Source organism: Podarcis pityusensis (assembly GCF_964106645.2).
Source record: "Podarcis pityusensis genome assembly, chromosome: 3".
NCBI classification, from domain to species: Eukaryota; Metazoa; Chordata; class Lepidosauria; order Squamata; family Lacertidae; genus Podarcis; species Podarcis pityusensis.
Window position 1 is genome coordinate 987,170 of NC_138026.1, and position 15,474 is coordinate 1,002,643.

The window sequence follows — 15,474 nt, forward strand, 5'->3', positions numbered from 1 at the left end:
TTTTAAGAATATACAGTAAAGGATATTTTCTAACAGTCCCCAGTAGAGCTGTGTTTTTCAAGCTATTACTTTATTATTATTGATTGTTGTAATCAACAATCCCCTCAAAAGAGAACTTTCTCTCCACTTAAAATCTTGTCGTATAGAATTTTTTGTTACATTTAGATTAGGAAAACATGCATCTATATTCCTCGTATACAAAAATGAAGGGGCATAAATATATAGCACCACCCTATAGACATCTATGTCTATGGGGAAAGATTTCCAGTTTTGCAGCTAGGTGTATAAATTTGGATTTTTAAAGAAACCCACAAACAAGAATCCCACGTGACATTGGATTGTCTTTTCCCTTCTGAAAACAAACTGTATGGAGGGCTGGAAATAAGTGAAATGAAAAGAACTCTCACTAGGGATTCTGAAACACCCCCCCCCCAAAAAAAGTTGCACTCAACTTTCTATAGCTTCCAAATGAGAAGATTATGGCAGTTAAAAAGGGCAGAACAAAAGAGAACCATAATAGCCATCACCTCAATACAAATAATGAATATCAGTGGTAGCAATATGGTTGAATTATTTCCATATTGCAGCGTGGACTCTTTAAAGCATGGAAATATTTTGTTCTATGTTACATCTAGCTGAATTACATCTAAGGGGTCTGAATGTTTATGGAGGGAAAATCACATAACATATTAACAGCATATAATTTTATTGTGGAGTTTCAATAGCATGCATAATTTTACAGCACCTGTGAACAAATCAGTGAAGCATAACTGCTTGAAATAACTTGCATTCTTTGGAATGTCTGCATACGTTCCCTATTTCCCATTATACAAGATTAATTTAAGACATATCAGTGAGACCTCTATTGCTAAAAATACTCATAGCAGCATCTTTTAGAAGATTTTTATTATTATTATTATTATGAAATCAAGTCATTGCACTTCATCATTTATTGCTGCAGCAAAAAAGGCCATTTAATAATTAACACGTCCGATTTCATTGATTGTCAGGTCCTATCCATCTGCTATGAGCTTCAAGGCAGACAAAACTGTCATACAACAACTGATAATTAATACCATTTTGCCTTACACTCTGAATTTTATGTGAAGACCACATAAAAGAACTTTTTTCCAGTAGACTCACTTCTTGTTCTGCACAAGAATAAAACTTCAACAAGCTGGGATCAGAGAGGAGCTATTTCATTGCCCATTTATCTGAGAGAGCACAGACTAGTATTTGTGATGCAGCTGAACTCCCGCCAGGTTGTAAGGACTAGAGGCAAGGGCCCCTCGCCCAGGGCCATGCAAAACGGGTTGGGGGCCCAAACCAGACAGGACAAATGTAGGCCCCATTTCTACACCTATCTATTTTTATCTGCATTAATCTCTTCTGAATCTTTTTAAAATATTAATATTTTGTGCCCTTGACTTTCTTTACAATACCAATTATCTTTACCCAAGGGTCCTCCTTTGCCTCTGCCAGTGGGGCTCAGAGGGCATCCCTTCAAAATCAGAGGCCCAGACCAACTGGCCCCTCTTCTGTTCTGGCCGGCCCTCACCCCAAGTCCGGCAGGCATCTGTGCTTCCACCAAAAGTTCTGTTTGTGGGGAAATACTTCTCCAAGAAAGAACATAAGGATAAGGTGTTTTGCCTCCTACAAATTGGGCTTCTGTTGTTTCTTTTTTCCCTTTTTATTTTTTTAAAAACCTTTTAGCACCTCATGGTAGTTTTCTGCAAAAACCCAACAGAAATGGAGAGAAACTGTTCCTCTTTTCTTTTCCACAGAGGGTATTTTTTTTGAGAGGCAGTAAAGAAATGCTACTCCTAAAAATTCTTGAAAAGCCTTTTTTATGGCAAAGGAAAGCAGCTGCTGTTTGACAGGAGATAGTAGGAGAGTGTGGCTGGTGTTTCTAAAAAAGCCCAACTTGCAGTGCAAACAAAATCACCTCCCTTTTCCTTCATGGAGAATAGAGAAGAAAGGAGTGGCAGTTTCAGTCCTGCAAACTGTGCTTTTGTAGAAAGCTCCAGGAGCAAAGTACTCCTTTAAAAATCCCAATGGAAAGGAAAGAAATGGCCCCTTCTTTTTTACATGAACCAGGGCGGTGGAAGAGATGGCTTCTTGCTCCCCCTTTGGGCTTTTCAAGGCTGCAGCAAAAGCACAACTTGTAGGACGGCAGTCACCTGTCTCCTCCGCTTTTCCTTGAGCTTCTGCAGCAGCAACGGCAGGAAGGTGCCGTTTGAACCTTCTGCAGAAAGTCCAACTCTGGGGCAGATACCCTCCTCCCCACGTCCTCTGCACATGCCAGGAGACTCAGTGGGAGGAGGAATCAATGGCAACACAAGTCACAGGTCTGGCTAGTAAGACAAGACAAAAGTTGTTGACCAACAAAAATTATGAATTAGTATCAGATTAGGTTTCCTAGATCTGCCTTTCTTAACCATGGGTCCCCAGATGTTGTTGGACTACAACTGCCATCATCCATAGCCAGCAGCAGTCAGGGATGATGTGAGTCCGGCAATATTTAGGAACTCAAGGTTAAGAAAGGCTGCACTAGACTGATGGTTTGACTAGTAAGTGTGAAAATTGGCAACAAAAAAAACCATTAGCAACTGATTCATTAGATGTTTGTCATTAGTTAAGCACCAATATGGTAACCAAACAGGCATTTTGTTTTTAAACACCCGTTTCCGTTCCTACATTTTAATCCACTAATTCACAAGTGATATACCTGCAAGTAGAAATTCAGATTTCTGCACTTGCTAACAATTAATAATTGTTGGTATTCTTACACAACTATGACAAAATACTTATGCCATCCAAGTTTTGTTTAATTAAAGGAGAGCAGATAAACATGAAAACTACTGACACGGGAAAAGTTAAGATTTCACATTATTTTAATTTGGTTAACTAAAAACCACTCTGGAAATATTGCCTTTTTATACTCTTTTAAAAAAGAAATGAAGGAGAAGCAAGAGACAGAATGGGTTTTGTATTTTTAGCATTGGCTTGAATGCAACGTGGAGCCTTTTTAGTTTTCCTCCTTTGTAGGAAGAAATGGGGAGAGGCAAAATGACTCCAAAAAGAAGTCTTTTCTTCCAAACAAAATCAATTCCTTTCATTTAGGAGCACATTGCAGTACTATGATGTACACAAGAATCCAGTCTCCATGAATCCTCTTGTGCCTTAGTGTAGGTAGCAGCAGCCCCGGCAAGATTGCATGTCGTCAACAGGTGGGTAGCTCTAAACACTTCACTGTCACATGAAGATTTTAATAATGCTATTATGATTAGTGCTAAAAATCTGTATGAAGCTGTAAGATACTGTAGTGTTAGAATAAAATTTATGAAAGTGAAGAATTGCTTAGCATGCCATGTGCTGCAATATTTAGGCACAACAGGGTGAATTACAAGACCATTTCAACCTTATGCCCACATTCCCTGTGGAAATCAAGCATTGACCTGGGTGTGGGGGATTGTGTGGGGTCCAACCCCAAGTCCCTTTCATGACTCCTATAGTGCAAGTGACAGAATATTCTTCTCAAACTATTAAGCAGTTGTGACTTTTCTGCTCCATAGCAAGAACAAACTCCCAGCATCATCCTGAACTATAAAACAGCATATTATTAATACTCTCACTGCAGACAGGCACAACAGTGTAACCCTGGGTAGAAATGCAAAAAAAATAATTAAAAAAATACAAACATCATATTCCCTTTAGCACTGTGGGGAAAGTAGTGGCTATAATAAGTACAAGGGTGGACCAGGTGCCTCCCTAGAGGCTCCTTTACAGAGTTTCTTTGCAAAGATATACTGCCTTATATATATAGTACAGATCTCTTAAAAATTAGACTATAGATGCTCAATAAAAATCTAATAAGAACCCCTCTTTTTATACAGATTCAGTAGTATTTTCAAGCAAACCAAGGAAATAAAGGTCTGCGATTCCAGCACAGTAAGAAATAAGGCCCCTCCTATATTGGTAAGAAACAAAAAAGCGGTTCATTTTCTTCTCTTAGCTCACTAAATAGAAGATTATATTCATTTATCCTTTTTTTATGGAATGCTGCCCATTCATTGGTTTGAAGTAAAAAAAGAAAAGTCAAGTTAGCTTCTTTTTTTTTTGACTCTGAAATCCTGGCAAGGTCTATGGCTCTTTCATGTCGTTATGACAGCTTTCTTCAGCTTCTCTATTTCCACCTGTGGATGAGACACATTAAAACTTTTAATACAGAAATGAATAACTTTGTCTCTATTTTCCAGTAATGCTTAAATATGTGCTACAACATCTTTGGTAGGAAAGCTGATCACCAGAGCCGGGATGGGGGAGCCTGTGCCCCCTCCCCAGATGTGGTCAGACTCCCATCTGCCCCAGGCAGCCTGGCCATCGGTCAGGGAGGAGGGGAGTTGCAGGCCAACAACATCAGGGGCCCACAAGTTCTGTATCTTCTATTGTAGGGCTAGGGAAAAGCTTAAGAATTTCAATTGTATTCATTGAGCCATCCAGCCATTGAAACATCTTTGTGAAATTAATGTGGATCTAACCTGAGTTAGGTTTTGTACCATAAAACACTCCAGCAGATAAACATATTTGCTCACAACTGAATGCGTTGAATACAAATGTGTATTGAAACTGTGGTTTAAAAAATAATAATTCTAAAGCTTTTCACTAGCACAAATGATAATAATTTCATGTTACTCATTATCTGCTTCTAGACTAATTGCAACTGAGGCTACTTAAGCTTAAGGTGTGATTCATAAAGAAACATGGCAGAAGCATGGGCTCATCCCCTCAATATTTTGGCACCTAGCATTGTTGGCAGAGCATGAGACTCAATCGCGGGATCGTGGGTTCAAGCCCCCACTTTAGGCAAGATTCCTGCCTTGCAGGAGGTACTAGATGAGCCTCATGGCCCCTTCCAACTCTACAATTCTATGAAAAAACTGTTCCTTAATACAAACCTACATCAAAGTGATACAGTATAAAATTATGATTAATTTAGTCATGAAGAGCTGCTAAACAATCTTAAATGAGGTATATACCGTATTTTTCGCTCTATAAGACGCACCAGACCACAAGACGCACCTAGTTTTTGGAGGAGGAAAACAAGAAAAAAAATATTCTGAATCTCAGAAGCCAGAACAGCAAGAGGGATTGCTGCGCAGTGAAAGCAGCGATCCCTCTTGCTGTTCTGGCTTCTGGGATAGCTGCGCAGCCTGCATTCGCTCCATAAGACGCACACACATTTCTCCTTACTTTTTAGGAGAGAAAAAGTGAGTTTTATAGAGCAAAAAATACGGTATATACCCAGTTTTCTAAAAAAGGTTTTAGCCATTTTGAATGCCCCCCTTCCTGCTCTCAAAACAACACTCGTGGAAATGGCAACACCTGGATTTCAACCTAAGGACTGGGAGATATCTCAGGAAAAACAATGCTCCAGTATTGTTCCCCCAAGTTTCCTATCCAGTCTAGTGTCTCTACTTTGTATTTGGGGGAATTCTTCTTCCCATCAGCAAAACAATAAAGTCAATGTGTGAAGCATTTTTTAGTGGCAGAGTTGAATTTAGGACAGAGCGAGCCATGCAGTCACACTGGGCATGCAGCCGAGGAGGGCACCTGCTCAAGGCCCAGTAAGTGCTTGCCTGTCTTTGGGAAGGAGGTGTGAGGACTCTGAGAGGGTCCTAGAGTCCTCTTGCTTCGTTCCTCAAGTTGAGCAAGTATTTACCTGTCTTTGGGAAGGAGGTAAATGGCTCTAGGACTCTGCCAGAGCCCCACACCTCCTTCCCAAAGCCTGGCTCTGCAAGGGCAGGGGGGAGCGCATCAAATGACCTTGCACAGGGCAGCATATTGCCACGGTCCACCCCCTCCCACCCCAATAGGGGCTGCTTTATTAAACAATAGCCCCTCATTCAACTTCTAAAAATAATGGAATTATGAAAAACAAAGCCTCCTACTGCTTCAAATAACTTATTCAAACACATTACCTCTAGGAAACTTCGCATCTGCTTCTCTTTCTCCAACTCCCTTTTCAGTTTTTCCAGTTCCTTCCTTTAAAAGTTAAAGGCAAACGTAGTTAAATTTTGCCATGTGAAATTTTACTTTTTTTGTGGTTGAAGAAACATGATAGTATATAAACTATGCCCAGACTCAAAGCAGAAAGAATGGCCACAGAGGAAAGTTGCGCAAGTGCTTTGCCTCCAGAATTACACAGTATGGATGTAAATCAGCAAGAACATCGGCTGGTTTAAATCCATCTCATTCATATTGCTTTATATAGTTCCTAAACAATCGTGCAAAATCTGACCACTAAACTATGTTCATTTGCAACTAGAGAGCATTATTGACACTCATTTCATTTTTTATAACTGGGCCTTGCACCATAAACATTTCGACTGCTCCCTCCCCTTTTTTTTACCATTAGAGGGAATGTCTTTAAAATATTACCCTACAGGGTTTCTCATACAAGTAGCACCCATGACAGTTTGTTAGTCAAAAACAATCCTATATATGTTTACTCAGAAGTAAGTCCTGATGAGTTCAAGGGAGCTTCCTCCCAGGTAAGAGGGTAAGGGATTGCAGCCAAAGTGTGGGAATACAGGAGCTGGCACACTGGAGAATGGCTTGTCTTCTTTCTGAGGCTGCCCCTTCCTGCTTTCCTCTGTTTTGGCTCAGACCCACCCTCAGAAAAACAAAGAAAGAACTGCCACCACCAACCAATGAAACAAGAAACAAGGAAAACAACCCATGACTGATGGTTCAAAGGAAGGGCTGAAAGGTATAGAGCAGGCTACAGCACGGTAGAATCACATCACATGCAGGAGTTTTGTTCCAGAGGCAGTGCAAAAATGCTTAACGCCAAACTTCTTGGCTGCTGGCTGGCAAGCAGGGGGCAGCCCTGTGTGAATGTCCTACTTGTTTCTCCACTGCCTTCCCTCAGTTCTCCACAACTGCTTTCCCTGCTCCCTGGGTTGTTGAGGCAAGGAGGAGAGAGTGCCAATAGGCAACCCGGCTCCCTTGGAGAGACACTGAGACAGAAGGGAAGCAAACCCTGAGAAACGCAGGCAGAAGAACAGGGCAGAAACAGGTCTGCAATGGAGCTGCACCTTCGGCCTGCATCCCTGTCTTCCTGCCACTCCTCTGCTGCAACCATTGCTTGGAAGGCCACCACAGGAACCAGTCACCCCACCACTGCTTCTCTGCTGGCTGTCCCAGCCATGGGAGCCAAGTTCCTGCTCCAGACTCTGTCCTCCTCACTGTGACACCCCAGAGGGGAGGGGAGGGTGCAGAGTGGCACCCGGCTTCCTCGGCTGAAACAGTGGGAAGCAGCAAGACAAAAAGGGAGCTGGAGAGAGACCCAGGCAGAAGCTGCACTTCCATTCCAGGCTTTTACTTCTGCCTGGAGATCAGCTCGAGCCCAGGAAGTTAAGACTGAATTTGAACAAGTTCAGTGCATGTGCGATGTGACTCCACTGTAGTATAGTTTCCTCAAGTCTCAGGGTATCATCTGAAGGCACATGAGACCCACACCTTAAAGCTAAGGACACCTGGGTCTGCTCAGTGTCTCGATGGAGAACCTTAGAAAAGGCCTGCTCCCTTGCAATCCATAAGGGAGCAAAGGTGGAACATTGGGAAGTATTTAAATGGAATGAACAAATAAATGAATAAAATGCTGGCTAGATAAAAGCTGAAGCCTAGCAGGCTAGTGCTTAAATCTTGGGTGGTCATATCCACACACACATTCCAATTTGTCCATTTTATTAAAAAAATGCAAGATAGATTCTTTTTTAAAACAAACAAACAAACAAACAAACAAACAAACAAACAAACAAGACCTTACTGCCCCTGCTGATCCCCACTTGATGCCAACCCACTCCCCACCCTGCCCTTTAAACATCATATAATATTAATACAGGAGGCTATGCTAAAAATCCTTGCACAAAAGAGCCATGACATAAATCTGCTGTATCTTTCATCTACAAATCCAGTGAAATTAGCACTTAGAATCATAGAATCATAGAGTTGGAAGAGACCACAAGGGCCATCGAGTCCAACCCCCTGCCAAGCAGGAAACACCATCAGAGCACTCCTGACATATGGTTGTCAAGCCTCTGCTTAAAGACCTCCAAAGAAGGAGACTCCACCACACTCCTTGGCAGCAAATTCCACTGTCAAACAGCTCTTACTGTCAGGAAGTTCTTCCTAATGTTTAGGTGGAATCTTCTTTCTTGTAGTTTGGATCCATTGCTCCGTGTCCGCTTCTCTGGAGCAGCAGAAAACAACTTTTCTCCCTCCTCTATGTGACATCCTTTTATATATTGGAACATGGCTATCATATCACCCCTTAACCTCCTCAACTTAACTTACCCATGTTCTTTCTTTAGTGTTTCTACGACAGCTAGCAGGTCAAAAACCTGTGACCTGAGGTCTTCCAGAGAAGGCTTCTCCCTTTCATCTATTTCCTGTTTAAGTTTCATTTCCCCAGTAACAGCACCGAGTACAAAAGAATTTGGTCTGGGTGATGAAGACAGAAGTGGCTGAGCAAATAGAGATGGCTGAAATAAGAAGGAAGTCATCTAATAAGTAAATGTACACTATGCAAATAATGCAAGCTGTCAAAATTGTATATTGAAGGACAAGCAAAGTCTGCTTAATTGCTGCTGACCCCCACCCCTGCAAAGAAGTGAAGCTTGAAATACTTCCAGTGACCCCTGGGAAGACAGCTGCCGGGGGCAGGGGAGGCTCTCCTGCGGCCCTTAGAAGCTGAGGGACTCCCTCCCATCAGCCACTGACAGCCTGCACAACAACCAAGGGGGGTGGAAGTGGAAGTGCAGCAACATTTGGAGGGCCACAGGCTCACTCCTGCCACTCGAAAGTGGCTTAAAAAGCTGTTTCTTGTATTTCCCACACAGTGGAAAGCCAGGCTTATTTCAGTGTTTCTTAAAACTCTGTCCATCTGACAAAGAGCATCTCCACAGAAGCAACGTATCAGTTATGACCCTCATTACCTTTCCCAAGCAATCTTCTAAGCAAGTTTTAAAAATGGATGTTGCTAACAAAGTTAGTGCTAATACTCTGAGGAAATTTTACTTAGAACAGCAGAGAATACATTCAGCTAAAGTGACTTTTTCTATGAGCCACTCAAAATAAATGTATACCCCTTTTCTGTATAGAATCATATTACATGAGTGGATACAACAAAATTATGACCTGCTATTATTAGATTTCTTATTACAACTAACTGAAGCCATCTCAATTCTGTACCTTTTTAACTTCGGGTGGCTTTACTTTGGCACTTTCTTCCTCCTCTTTATGCTCCTTCCCACTTTTCTCTATGCTTAAATTCTGAGTAGTCTAGAGGAAAAAAGAAAAGGGAAAAATCTGCATTCTGTGTGAAGCAAACCCACCTATTTTAAAAGCTAAAAGCACACATTTCCATCTATTACTCCTATTTGTAATATGCATCTAGTACATTCATTCATACATACATTAGACTTGTAAGTGAAAGAATTATGAAACCTGACATTTCTATGTATTATTATTATTACCTATTATTGATTAAATTTATGGTATACCCCCCAATACACAGAAGATAGACAGAAGACACACAGTTCCCTGTACTCACAGAATTACTGCCGTTGAAGCGAGTGGGAAGCCTCCTGCCAGGCATCTTTGGCCGATTAGCAGTGGGATGTGATAAATTATCTGAGGTAGCTATTATATGATCAAAACTTGAAATTTCTGGAAAAGATTTGAAAACAGAGGTCACAATTAAAGCTCAGAAAACAATCTTAGAGGAGAAGTATAAAATGTTGTCAAAATATATGACAAAAACCATCAACACAATATGACAGCTGGGACAGCTTGGTCGGTAGAGCTGGAGACTCTGAAGCTCCACGATGGGCATTGCAGGCGAGTGGACCAGATGACCCTCGTGGTCCCTTCCAACTCTACCCTTCTATGAATCTATGCTTCTACCAATATCAGTGCAGAAAATAAAGATTAGAGTGGCAATTAATATGCTAAAAGAGGACTCCATATTAAAAATAAAGGTGACAATGAAAATTGGGAGCAAGACACAAAACTCAACTGACTCTGTAACTTTCTGATCTCTTTCTCAGAATAAGATTGCAATTAAACATTTAGAAAACCATATACAGCTACAAGTGTTAAGTAAATGATTCTATGCGATTAAACAGCTATTCAGCCACTCAAGTCTCAACTTACTGTATCTGTAAAGCAGCAACCTGAGTAACAAAAGGATGCATGAATGTATGTATATGAGCAGGGTTGCCAAGTTGTGAAAACTAAGCGCCTTGAGGAGTTCATTTGTGTAAAGCAGGGGTCAGCAAACTTTTTGTGGCTTGGGCCTGTTCACGGTCCTGCAGACGTTGCGGTGGGCCGGAGTGTGTATGCGCGCATGCGCAAATGCTATTTCCGGTGCTCCTTCCGGCGTGGAGGAGGCGTCCGCAGCTTCCCATTGGCTGCAGCCAATGCAAAGCCAGCCAGCATCGTGGAAGGCAGTCCCCGCTCTGCTCCGCACTGGTTTAGCCAACTGAGCGGGCGGCAGGGGTCCCCAAGCGGCAGTAAGGGTCCATGTGGCCCATGGGCCTTAGGTTGCCGACCCCAGGTGTAAAGTCTATGTGTTAACCTGCTGCAGTAAAAGCAAGCATCGTACTATGCCACAGACTAACCCACGCATTTATGTCATTAGCTTTCCTGAACAGAAGATTTGTCCAGTTATGCTTCTTCCTTTCTTTTTAAAGCTTACCTGCTTCTTTTAAGTTCTTTATTGCAACTGAATCTACCTCTACTGATTTTGGTCTCAGTGGTAACTGTTCAGAATCTAACTTTGGTTTTGTTGCTGGTTCAATTTCCGATTTTGGTCGCCAGGAAACAACATCCCCATTTGTCCTGTGTTTGAAAGAGAAAATGATTTAACATTAGGTATTACAGCAAAATAGGGAAACAAAAACCCGCCAGCATAATTTTGACAATTTAAGGCTTATTTTTTGATACACATGTTCATAAAAATAGGCTCATGAATCTAGTTCTCCAAATCTTGGTTTGGAGGCTCAGGAGTGGATCTGGTCCCACCTGCTTCAGTCTCTCCTCTTGCGCATGGATTCTTCCCTTTCATCATCCTTCTAAAATATTCTCTCAAGGAGAATTACACACAGAATAATTTAAAACAGGTAAAACAACAACTACTACTACTACATTTAAAGCAAGACTGAAACCCTAACAAATGGATACTTGTGGTAAAGACCCATTTACCCAGCAGGGAAAAGCCTTTGGGACAAAAACATCTTCAAGTGCTTCTGGAAAGAGCAGCTGGCAGTTGCTTGTCATATCTTGACAGAAATGCTGTTCCACAGAACAGGGGCAACCACACTGTAAACCTGCTGAGTTACTGCAGAGGGGGCTTTGGAGAGCTTAGAGCTTGCAGGAGGAGCTCTCCTACAGACTGAAGCGACCTACTGGGTAGATAAGGAATAAGGCAGTGTCTTCAGTAATTGCTAGTTATGACAGCCACCTCCAGGATCAGAGGCTCCCGTCTCCAAATACTGGCCACTGGAGAACAGTGGAAGAGGGCAGTTGCCCTCCTGTTCTACCTGTGGGCTTCCTGTAGGCATCTGGTTGGGGTTGGACTAGATGATCCTTGGGGTCCCTTCCAACCCTACAATTCTGTGGCTTTCACATGTAAGGAAAGGGCATACTTACTTAGATATTGGTGGTTGCACAACTGGTTTATCTGGCCATTTTAAAGGCGAAATCCCAGATCTCAACGCATTATTTGCCTTGTTTGGCGGGATAGGCTTTTTGGGTGGTACTTGAGGAGCTGCTGGTTTAGATATTTTCTGATCCAAACTTGATTTTTCATCTGGCAAATAAAACAGAAATATCTGTCAGTAGTATTTGGGTGACTGGAAGAAAACGACCTTCTACAACTACCATTAGCTATTTCATAAGCTGACATCATACAAACAATGCAGTTACAATTTATTAGGAGCTTCTCCCAGATATAGGGTGTTCTGAGCAGAGGGCCACAAAATGTGTAGCCCTGCTAGGAAGAATTCTGAACAAGGCTGGCTGTGAAAGAAGTAGAGAAAGCCAAAACTGGATTAAGGCCTAAAGCAACAAACTACTCCCTTCTAGTCAGTATTCTCAGATCCAGAAAATCCCATGGGGACTGAAGCTGGTCTCCAGAAAGTCAAGAACTGAAAAAAGTTACACTTCTCAAACATCAACATTCATGAACATTATTAAGTTCTCTAAATCAGTAGGTGGGTCAACAAGAGCCCTAGGAAAGGAAGAGCCATCATTTCTAATGGACTCCTTGACTTTTAATCAAAAGATAAAGATGTGTACTGTAAGAATTTCAGAATGATCAGAACAATGAGGAAACTCAAATATATATAAATAGTATCTATATAATACTTAATATAAATGATCAAGAACTTTTTTTTAAAAAAAACAACCCACTCATACGAAATATCCAACAAGGAATACTATGAACCACCAACTACAGGTACCCAGTAAAAAGTCAGTTTCAGCTATGAGTCTCTCTCAAGTTTATACAACTGATTGATGGCTTCTAACTTCTTAGGAAATGCTCTTTATCACTTTTCAGCTGGAATCAACAGCCGTAGTCCTTCCAAAATGGTTGTGTAATATGTACAATTCTTCAAACTTACTGCATCGCTCTTTATACTAAACGGTTTCCTAAAAATGTAATTCTCTCCATAATAATACGCTACATAATATTAGAATTAGAAATACTAAAACAAGTTTCTTTTTTTAAAAAAAATAATCTTTATTGCTTTTAAAACTTACAAGAAAAGAAGAAAGAAGAAAATAGGCGAAAGAAAAAGACAAAATAGAGCAAAGCAGAAAAAAAAGAGAAAGAAAAGAAAAAACAATACAATACAATAAACAATACAAAACACAACCTTAACACACTAAACTAAACAAAGCAAAAGAACAACAATTTAAAAACATATATCATACCATTTCATTACTCTATCTTTCATTCCCTTATTTCATCGACCTCCTCTCACCTCCCTTTTTGTATTCCACTTCTATTACTTGTTTCAGCAATTCCTTTCCATCTTTCTCTATTTTTATCATTATGAATATCTTAACATATTTTGTACCTTATTTTCCATTAATACTGAAATACTTATTTATACCTAACTCCTTATAACATTTCTGCTAAAGCCATAAAATTTCATTCCAACAATTTTCTAACACTCATTAAATTTACAATATTTCTATATATAAACTTTAAACTTTCCCAATCTTCTACCACCATCTCTTCTCCCTGGTCTCGGATTCTGCCAGTCATTTCCGTCCATTCCATATAGTTCATCAACCTGGAGATCTTCTGTCCGAGGCTCTTAAATCTTTTCCAAGTCCCTTCTGCAGTTTTTCTTCATATTCTTTGATGCTGAGGGTGCTGAAGCGCAGGTCTTGGGGGGGCCCCGACCCAACCATGCCCCCATTCCCTCTCGACAGACCAACCAACTCTCCACAGCTAAAACCAGTGTCCATACAAAATCTCAAATCATGTTTCAAGGCTCCACCAGATCCAAAGGCCCCCACAACTCCAATCACCTCCTGACCCAGATTCAGGACCCAAAGGTCAGTAAATCTCTGCATGAAAGAGTCTATCCAACCTTCCTTCTTCAATCCAAACAGGGCTCCAATCTTCAAATTCTGACTTTTTCTATATTCATTCATAAAAGGCCTCCACTTATAGTCCTCAGTTTGCCTCTGTAAAACTGGGGCTTCCACTTGTATTATTTTAGGTTTAACAACACCAACATTCTCCTTCGTCTTCTCCCCAGTTTGTCCTGTCAAGGTAGGTTCCTGTGTCAAATCCTGAACAATTTCTGTATTAATGGTCACTTTTTGTTCCAAATTAGTCACTTTTTGTCCCAAGTTCTCAAGTTTGGTATTCATAGCGTCCGTCTTCTTGTGGAGCTGTTCCAACGAATAACTTATCTTACATAATACAGTCGCTAAGGCTCCTTCTGTCAACATTCTTAAAGTCCAAGGTCGATCTCTATTTCACACAGTTCTTATCTTGCAACTGGAAAACCCCCAACTCCACTCTTGTAACTGTTTCAAAAGCTCCCTCTAGAGGGAAACAGTCTCCACTTGTATCAATCCTTTCAAACACAGTTTAAACTATAAAGATAGTTTTTTTCCCTACTTTTTATACGCAGATAAGTACAATGGAAACAATATATTTCTCTTATTGCTAGCTGTCAAAAAACGTCACTCTTTCTGGCAGCCCGTTTCCAGGTTCGGAGCAGTGGTAATTTGGTTTTTCACTCTCTCCTCAAATTTTCCCCCCTCTTCTCCTGCTTCCAAGGGGGGTTTAATAGTTTTAACCAATGGAGATTTAATCCTTTACAAAAATAAACTTTCCAAGGCTTTAACTTGCAACTTCTTTGCTTCAACCTGTTTACAAAAAAGGAAGGCGGACGTCCTGTTTAGAACCTTCCTGTTTCGATGCCAAATTAATGAATTTAAGGATCTAATTTTCCGTTCTACTCACGGGTAGTTGTTTAAAATCCAATTGTCCACAGGAAAAAGTCAGCACTCTCCGGCAACAGCGATGCGGCTTCACTCCGTGAAAGAAGCAGTCAATTCGAAGCACCGCACCACTCACCCCACTTCGCTCCGGATCCCCAAATCAGGGTTTCCCCGCGAGTAGGGGAGGCGCAAAGGGTGCCAGCCGAATCCCAAGTTCACAGGCTTCTCCCGCCTGTGATTTCAGTGGGTCTCCGCCTTCGCCGTGGCAGTCAGACCCTAATTTCCGTGGAGCAAATTCCTCCCGATCGGAGGAACTCCGCCATTGCCTGGAGGCGCCAACCCGGAAGTCTGACTAAAACAAGTTTCACATCCAACATACTTGTTATCAACTAGACCTCCATATAAAATGCAAACTGGCTGAAAATCAGTCTTAATTCCACAACCCTAAGGAAGAAAACTCACCCCAAATGTATCTCATTTTACATTAACTGCAACATCCTTAAAATGGCATAGTCTCTATAACAGACATGGCTATTTATTTATTTCCTTTGCCTGTCCCCCTACTCCTGAGTAGGTTGGTGAGGGTCCTGCTGTCCCTGAGGAGAGCCAGGCAACAGCAGAATCCTTGCCAAGGGGCTTCTTCCCTTCTAGGTTTGTGCTGAAACGGGTGGACATGGTTTATGACAGGCAACGTGAAACAGGCAGCAAGAAATGAGCTAAAGAAGAAGAAGCCATAATCTTTCTCTTATAATGCTTTATAGGCAATTTCTCTAAATTTCAAAAACCTGAGTTTTGTAGTTCTAAAAGCTCTTGGGTCTCCCTAGCTGCTTTGGATACTCACCTGCTAGGAAAGAACAAATCAATTTGCTAAGTGCCCAAAATAAGAGGGTGGAATCTTGTAACTTCTACACGCTTTTGAAATCTCTCCAAGGTTCA

The 15,474-nt window shown here is 41.3% G+C and overlaps 1 protein-coding gene across 4 annotated transcripts in view; it reads right to left on the bottom strand.

Moving 5' to 3' along the window:
• Positions 1-689: 689 nt before the first annotated feature.
• CD2AP (CD2 associated protein) overlaps positions 690-15,474 on the bottom strand; it is a 38,838-nt gene continuing 24,053 nt past the window's right edge. For all 4 annotated transcript variants that reach the window (XM_080997403.1, XM_080997401.1, XM_080997402.1 and 1 more), the window contains 7 exons: positions 11,719-11,878; positions 10,766-10,908; positions 9,620-9,735; positions 9,259-9,348; positions 8,362-8,549; positions 5,982-6,045; positions 690-4,196 (listed from right to left, as the gene is read on the bottom strand). In XM_080997403.1, the coding sequence (XP_080853529.1) occupies positions 4,155-4,196; positions 5,982-6,045; positions 8,362-8,549; positions 9,259-9,348; positions 9,620-9,735; positions 10,766-10,908; positions 11,719-11,878 (803 nt within the window). In that variant the 3' untranslated portion in view covers positions 690-4,154. The remainder of the gene's footprint in view (positions 4,197-5,981; positions 6,046-8,361; positions 8,550-9,258; positions 9,349-9,619; positions 9,736-10,765; positions 10,909-11,718; positions 11,879-15,474) is intronic.